Source organism: Alosa alosa, chromosome 15 (assembly GCF_017589495.1).
Source record: "Alosa alosa isolate M-15738 ecotype Scorff River chromosome 15, AALO_Geno_1.1, whole genome shotgun sequence".
Lineage (NCBI taxonomy): Eukaryota > Metazoa > Chordata > Actinopteri > Clupeiformes > Clupeidae > Alosa > Alosa alosa.
In genome coordinates, this window is record NC_063203.1 from 9,698,506 (window position 1) to 9,707,413 (window position 8,908).

The following is an 8,908-nucleotide window of genomic DNA, read 5'->3' on the forward strand; positions in this document are numbered from 1 at the left end:
TGGACAGCCATCAGTGGTCACGTTCAGTAACTTCACCCACGGTAGGTTCATTCTCTGCATGCATCCTGACACCGTATCATAGAGGTCTGAACCCCTTGTCGTCCCCTTCATTGATTCCATCGCAAGAAATTCCTCCACTATGTCAAAAGTGTCAGTAATACCTCTGATGAACATAATCAGCTGGGCAGTGTCTTTAATATCGGTGCTCTCATCGAGCGCTATTGAAAAGTATGTGAAATCAGTGGCCCTTTTTAGCAATGCAGATGTCAGCTCATCATCAATTACCTCGATGCGACGAGTAACTGTACGGCGAGACAGGCTCACATTTTCGAACTGAATTTTGCTGTCAGGGCACAGTATGCTAGCTGCCTCTACCATACAGTCTTTTACAAACTCACCATCTGAAAATGATTTGCTGTGTTTGGTGATTTTGTATGACACCATATAGCTCACTTTTGTTGCTGATTCCTGTACATTAGACTGCTTGGTAAAAATACTCTGCCTGGCAGTTAAGTTGGAGGACAATCTGGTGGCTTTTTCTTCCCTCTCCTTTGCGGAGAAATTCACGGCATAATTAGCATGTTTAAAGACCGCGATGCTCTCCTGACATATCAGACAAATTACCTTTGATCCGACGTTTGTGACAAAATATTTTGACGTCCATTCTTTATTGAATGCTCGACATTCAGAGTCAACTTTTCTCTTTTTTTACTGCCCTCATTTTGACAAATTGCACATACACACCGTTTAAAATTTGTTACTTTGAGGAGTGAAGAAGAGAAGCAAATTGTAATTTCACACAGCGACATCTGTTGGATTGTTGTAATAGCAGGATCACAGTTCGGATAAAGGCGGCGTGTGTTTCATCCAAATTGCGAGTGCATCGAGCTCATCGCGGGGGCCGGATTGAAGCACTATGCAGGCCGGATCCGGCCCGCGGGCCGTATATTGCCCATGTATGCTCTAACCACTGAGCTAAAAGCCCAGGCTTCCAACTCAGCGGTTAGAAGCGTTCTTAAGGTTAGGGCTGTGAGGATTTACACAAGCAACTAGCACGCTAGCTCAGTCTGCCTTCGTTACACCAGACCAGTTGATGGCGCCGGCCGTGCAGAAGCTCACGTTTAATTTGCGTGAATCGCGTAGAAGAAAACATTGTTGAAACAGTTTGTTAAGCAGTCGCATGAAAAAAGAAGACTACAGACAATTCGGTTTTCAATTCAACTGTTAAACTAATAAAGTTCATTTTCAAGGTATGTGACTGCTATGTGAAATTTCAAATGCCTAGCCTACGCATTGCATTAGGTCTAAGCACCAATGGAGAAAACACTAACATGCAGTAAGCTAATGTTTAACTAAGTTAAGCTAACGTGTGCTTCTAACTTAGCCACAAAAGGCTGATAGGCTACATTGTGCACATAAATCATGACGGGGAAGAAAAACATTTTAATATGATAAATAAATGGTTTGGTTTGTTTTGACAAGCAGCGTGTCAGGTTGAGTGCCATGGCTGAGTGACTTCGGAACTTCGGAAGCCGGTTTCAAAAATTATCGGTTTCAGTCTCCTAAACTGCCGGCGTCGTGTACACGCAAGGCGTAACCGTTAACAAAACCTCACCAGTTTCACAAAAACAGTTGAGTGATATGCTAAGATCACCAAGAGGACACGATTACACAATATCAGGATGATTTTGTCGTAGCCAAGAAATTTCCTGTGTCTTTCCTGAATAGCAAGTTCGAAGGAGCAGACACACTGCTCATCGTTCCCTCATTTTCCTTTTCCACGGTCTTTGCCACTGTCTGAAGTATATCCACAGCCTCTTCCTTCATGTCTGTCTTTAGGCGCTTAGCCTCCTCTTTCAGCTTCCTCTGGCTTAGGATCCTCTCATTTCGCTGATTCTTCCTTTTGCTCTCCACCTTGAGATCTGATCTCTCCACCTCTCCATTAGAATTCTCTTCAGGCACAAGTAGGCAACATCACAAAAGATTTGTGAATTTCATTTTTCATTTTTCACTGTCCTCTTCAGATTCTACTTCATCTACTTTGGAATGGAATGTCAGAGATCTGGAAAATAAACATTCCAAGTCGTCAAGGCTAGAAATGCGTTCTTTTCAATCTGGGGCAGCAACAAAGGGTTTGTTCATTCTAAACTGTCCAGTAGCAGCAACTGGAATCCATGCATTTCCACAGAATTATTTTGGGAATCTGATCCCTTATCATACCTGTTCATTCATACTCGTCGCTCGACTTATTGTGATTAAATTCAAGATGGCTGCAAACGCTAAACTTTGTGAAGATACTGTCTGTATAAATCGTCTTGTAAGTAAACTACCTGTGCTTTTTCAAAGTTCTCAATGTCTCGTTTTAAATTTCAGGGCCCTCGGAAATCTACCAATGAAGTGTGGAGATACATTGAGCCTCGTAAATGGTGTAAAACAGTGATTTATTTGCATGGCTAGGCCGATGCCAAGGCAACCCCATTGAAAAAGCTTTTGGTAGCATCGGCTAACTAGCGCCAGATTTTGGAGTGCAGGGGACAAGCCGAGATGGGCTATGAGACAAACGTTCACACTCAGGTATCATGTTTCAACACACTTTAGGTAATATCACACTGGAATTCTCCTTTAATTCCTTCCTGAAAAGTAATGAAATTAAAAATTGTTCTTGTAGTTTTTCATGTAGCTTCATGCTTTTGGTTTGTGATCAAGTAAAGCAAAGACATTTTTTGAAAAAAAAGATTGTTTATTATTTCTTTTCTGAAGATACTCTAAAATGCCTTTGACAAGTTTTTGGTATTCCCCCAAAATCCCCCCAAAGATTAAAAAAAATATGACACGAGTGGGAGTGGGGATGGTATCGCCGCGGCAGTAATTCTGCCGTAGGTACGAGGTCCATGTGACTGTAGCCAACCATGGTATACCTTCAGAACAGAATTACTATGATTTCTTGAATATCCACCGGACTTGTCTCTCCATACAGATGTAGCCTTATCATCATTATTCAGGTACAAAAGCACTAACACAGTCTCGGTCAAATATATTGGTGCGCATTCATGAAAAAGGAAGAACCCTCAACTCTTTTTTTAAAAATAACTTGAAACTAACAAAAGTAATAAGCAAACCTGTTTGTTTATTCCATGCTTAATGCATCGAACTTTGCTTTTGACTTTTGATTCAACAGAATATTTTAGACAGTAACCAAATGATAATGGCATGGACAAAAATTATGGTACCCTTTACCTAATAGGGGGTTGCGCAACCTTTAGGGGCCAACACTGCCAACAAGCATTTTCTGCAGCTTTTAATGACACTTCTCCATCTGTTAACAGGCAGTTTGGCCCACTTTTCCTAAGGAAACTGTTCCAGCTGTCGCTGGATAGCCCACTGTTTTTTTGCCATGTCTGGGTGTTTTCAGCTGTGTTTTGGGCCATTATGCTGTTGGAAGGCCCATGGCCTGCACTTGAGACAGCTCTCCAAAAAGTGGCCAATGGTGTGTTCAGACACTGAGGTTCAGACACACTTGGCCTTGAATTTCACACAGGAAGTTTTCTTTGTCTCTTTGTCTTTTAATTGACACTCCTTCTGTACAGTCCATGGTAAATATTCATCTTAAAACAACATCCAAGGAGGTATTCCTTTATTTGCTTGGGCACTTTACAGCTGTTTTTTTTTTTTTTTTTTAAATGTTGTGCAACTCCTTGCATTTTTTTCTCTCTATCTCTCTCTCTCTCTCACTCGCATACACACACACAAAATCCTACGTCCCTTTGTTCCTCCAATTTGTTCCCAACTCACACTCACAAACCCATGACACACACAATCACTCACCCGCACACACACAGACTTGCACACGCCGAACTCACACAAATACCGGAACCTTGATGAGAAGGATAAGCGAATCAAATCTTCCAAGGCAAATATTTATTTACCAGATGAGTTCTCCTCACTCAGCTCTGTCTGCTTTCCGAGGCTCTACTGGCCAAGGCCGTCCTTCACACATACCAAGCATCAGCCAGAGCAGCTGGGAACAAACCACACAGAGAAAGGGAGAGAACGAGAGTGAGTGAGTGAGTGAGTGAGTGAGTGAGTGAGTGAGTGAGTGAGTGAGTGTGAGAGTGTGTGAGTGAGTGTGAGTGAGAGTGAGAGTGAGAGTGAGAGTGAGAGTGAGAGTGAGAGTGAGAGTGAGAGTGTGAGTGTGAGTGTGAGTGTGAGTGTGAGTGTGAGTGTGAGTGTGAGTGTGAGTGTGAGTGTGAGAGATGCAGGAACATCTGCATGCCTGAGACAGAAGGTGAGGAGAGATGAGATTACCCCAGACACCAAAACATGGCAGTGAGCCAGACACCAAAATGGCAGTGGAGATAGGAGATGAAGAAGGCAGTCAGAGAGAGAGAGGGAGAACCAGGAGGGTAGAGAAAGAGAGATGTGATGGAGAGCAAGAGAGATGAGGGAGCAGACTGGCAGGTGTTTTAGTGCTTTTAAGCAGCTGTGGAGGGGGGTGTGGTGGGGAGTGGAGTGGAGGGGAAGTGGGAAAGGGCCATGGCGGTTAGCAGCGTTCTTCTCTGGCCTATTAATAACACCTGTCCCACCTAGCCTAAATGTGTCTGCCACCAGGCCTACTGCAGACAAACCAACGCCTACATACACACACACACACACACACACACACACACACACACACACACACACGTGCTTGCAGCCTCACGTCCTCTTTTTTAGCTCGTTTGGCTGCAGTACTCATTTAGCACTGCCGTCTTTCTGATGGGGAAAACCTGCTGTGATGCCATCAAAGCAACAAGAAAGTGATTTAGCCGGTCTCGTTCAGACGATGACAACAAAACAAACAAACAAACAAAAGCAACAGCAGCAGCTGAAGGCACAGCCATGGGGGCTAAGGAACAGGGGGAAAAGCCGAAAAAGCTCTGTTATGAGGTTCCAATCCTCTCCCCCAGCACTCATCAGAAGTGCAGGGATCAGACCTCAATGGAATCTTTAATGACTGCATATGCAATACAAAGACACACACACACACACACACACACACTTAAACTCTCTCTCTCTCACACACACACACACACAAACATATATATATACACACACACACACACACACACACACACACACACACACACAAACATACACACACACAAACATACCCACTCACACATACACATACATACCCACTCACACATACACATACTCACACACACATACTCATGCTCACTGTCGATAGTCTCTCTCTCCTGCTCTCCGTCAGCAGTTGGACCCAGTACATGTCCGCACAATCCTGCACCCGCTCACTAATCCATACCCCCCCCCCACACACACACACACACACACACACACACACACACACACACACACACACACACACACACACACACACCACCACCACCACCACCACCACCTCCAGCCTCCAGTCGCTCATATTCACCTTTAATCTCCCAAATCCCAGCTGCCTCTGATAATGACACATGGTTTCCAGCGCATAAGCCGACTTGTACACAGAACTTAAGATGGCCTCTGTCGAGGTCGGGACCTGTGCGGCTTACGTTGGCCTATGTAAGTGTGTTCCATGTTTGGTGATGTTCATCGCAGTCCACATTATTTTCAGATGGAGGAAACATTTGACTTGAATAGTGCGCCCACAGAGACTTCTATTAAGAGAGAGTTCTATTAAGATTGAAGTTCTGTATTGTTGAATTACTAAACATCACCTTAACCAAATCCAACCCCTAACCTTAGCCTTGACCATAAATAGTAATTAACAGGGTGTCAACAGATAGTTTGTTGATAATCTGAGCATCTGTAGGTAGCCTGTGGCCGGACTGTCCAAGTAAAGTGTGAGCGAGAAGAGATTGATTGATACTGATCGGTCAGTATATCATTTGATGGGTCATAGAAGGATTTCAGTGCGTTCTGATAGGGGTTGTGCCTTTGTGCCTAGCAGGTAATGTGTATCAGCATGTGGTGCTGATGAAAGGGACCATATAGAACAGAGATGGAATGTTTAATAGCCATGTGAGAAGGCATCCTACAGCAAGGAGCAGGAATGGATTGAGTGTCATTAGGGTGGAGTTGCGTGGGTGGGAAGGATATGGCATGTTTTTCAACAGGGCCATCTGTGAGGTGGGACGTAACCACTTTGTATGGTTGGTCATTCGATTGACTGGTTGATTGATTGACTGATGGAGGGGTTGTTTTGTTCTTTTGTCTTCTGTTTTTGTGGTCAGGTTCACAGAAGCGGACACGCTGGTGATGGGGGATGTAACGTACGGAGCCTGCTGCGTGGATGACTTCACCGCTCGGGCCCTGGGGGCCGACTTCATGGTGCACTATGGACACAGCTGCCTCAGTGAGTGTACACACACACACACACACACACACACAGTACACACTCACACAGACACACACATACACACGTGCACGCACGAGCACGCACGAGAATGGCTAAGATTCGACCCCAAGCACACAGAGTGCACCCCAATGGTGCGTTATATCTTCGTGTGTTGACTCACTAAATAGGCTAACACATTCGCACACGCTAGGCATTACAATTAGTCTTGTAGTATGGGGCTAATGTCAATTGAATTGATGTTTTTTAATGTTTATATTTCACCATTGTGTCACACAACCTCTGAGAAGTATCGATTCTGTGGTTAAGGAGTAGATTATTTGTGGAAGGAAGTGACCATGAAGTGAATGAGTTCTCTAGCCAGCAGCTGCACACAATTAGCTGACGGAAGCACACTGTGTGCACCCACTGTGAATTTTCATTAGGAAAAAATGTGAAGGCTTGAGCTTGATTGGATTGTATGATTATACACTGAAGGTGTACGCATGCGTGCAGGGCAGAAGATAAGGGTTGATATATCAGTGGCCTGTATTTGAGAATTCTCAGCAAAAAGAATTTGGCCCTAGGCAAAATCTATATGGTCCATACTGTGTCCTATACTGTTCCATCAATAAGACATGTAGGTATATGCACACTCACTCACTTCAATGTGTGCATGTGTGTGGATGATATGGATGCGTCTCCATTTAAAAAAAAATAACCAGAGGTACAATAGATCATCAGGTTTCCAGTGAATGGTAGAAACAACTTGTAGAGGTGAGAGCTGTTTGGCCTTCCCCGTATGAAAGCAGATAAACAAAAGTTGACCTTTGCAAACGATTGATACCGGAGCTCAGATTGAATGTGGTGGGTTGTAAAATGTGGAGAATCATTTCTGAAATGTGACACATTAGTTATAGTGCAAAAGAAATAAAATGGCTGCCCTTTTGTCTTGCTTCTTAATTTTTTTTTGCACAAAGTACAAAGTGTCATAGTGCTTCCCTTTGGCTGTCCAATGTTGAAGTTTAGAATAGAAATGTTTAGTGATACAACCTAGATGGGCTTGACTAACAGAAATCCAAATTCATTTCCATTATCCAGATATTCTGGATGACGTTGACACTGTAGAGGGTAATGACGTATTTACTTGTGGATGAATTGACTGGCTGGCAGAGATTTTAAAGAAACTTGCTTTCAGAATGCTGTTAAAGATGCTGTATTTCAGAATGTGGTTTGCTTATTGCAATATGTAGTGTTAATGCTGCATTCCATTTGTCCACCCGAGTCGGTCACCAAGTTGTTTTCAGCAGGAATTTGCAAAAGGAATGCCCAGGGAACACCCTCTGAATTTCTATCTCATCAGATCAGTCGAACCCAGAGTACCCAGAGTCTGAATTTCCAAGATGGTTGCACCCACTAACAGTAAATGTGAGCCGTAGATATGCTCTGTTTATTAGCAGTGCTGTCCAATTTATGCCACATTAATTAAGTCAGTCGTAGAAACAATAGAGTCCAACCTCTATCTGTTGCTATGATGTTTGTTTGTGTAAAATACTGTGTAATGCTTAGTTACAAACTGGCATTGCTATATCTTGTAGCAAAACAAACGGTAGCATATTATTCTCACGTATTGTTGACAACTGGAAAGCAACCAGCTCGGGTTTTTAACACGGACATGACATCACTCTGAGCTCCAAGGCGCTTTAGGGGACAAATGGAATGCAGCATAATATCGCAGTTAATAGGCATTTTCGGACTTAATAGTTTTAAGAACTACTAACTAGAGAGGTTACTCCTAGAACAACAATCTTTTTTAGTTTTTTTTTTTCTGTTTGCATTCGCACTGCCAGTTGGAACGCTGAGGTGTCGTAACACATACATTAATGGAGCAAATGGTCCAAAGCAATGCACATGAACTTGTTTGGCTTTCCCCCTTAGATTTTTTTTGTGAGAAATGGATCATCATGGTATCAGGAAGCACTCAGAAAAACAGCACTGATGTATCCATCCATATTGTTCTCATCTGCCCAGAAAGCATTTATCACCTGACAGTCGTTGGCCTCTGCAGCCTCCTCATGTAGTTTTTATATTTTCACGTGAGTTTCTAATAATGGTGCCTCTGCTGCCTTTGGCTTGTTGGCTATTGAACTTTACCAATTAACATGCTCTTACACCAGCCGTGGTTTCTATGTGCAGGGATCTAAAATGGTTATAGGAACTGTGACTAAAGGGAGTACAATTGCCCCCAGTTCCACATATTGCCAATATAAAATATTGTAGATACTAGGTCCCTCCTGTGGGAGGTTAACCAAATGTGTTTTATCTGGTGCTATTGAGCTCAGAAATGTCATTATTGCCATGTACACGCACAGAGAGGTGACGACTCCCACAAATTGCCGTGCAATTTTTGCATTCTGTCTGAGGGAAAGTGCCGGCATATACACACAAATGCAAAACTAACGCAAATTACACTGGTCCAAACATTTCCACACCCACACACATACATTAACCAACATATCGTGTACCAGTGCACACACACAAATGTGACGTTAACAAAAGCTAAGGTTGCAGTTCTGTTTT

At 43.2% G+C, this 8,908-nt stretch overlaps 1 protein-coding gene across 4 annotated transcripts in view; it reads left to right on the forward strand.

Annotated features, from left to right (window-relative positions):
• The window catches only part of dph1 (diphthamide biosynthesis 1), a 68,630-nt gene that overhangs the window by 33,216 nt on the left and 26,506 nt on the right, over window positions 1–8,908 (forward strand). For all 4 annotated transcript variants that reach the window (XM_048265449.1, XM_048265448.1, XM_048265451.1 and 1 more), the window contains exon 4: window positions 6,228–6,349. In XM_048265449.1, coding sequence (XP_048121406.1) covers window positions 6,228–6,349 — 122 coding nt within the window. The remainder of the gene's footprint in view (window positions 1–6,227; window positions 6,350–8,908) is intronic.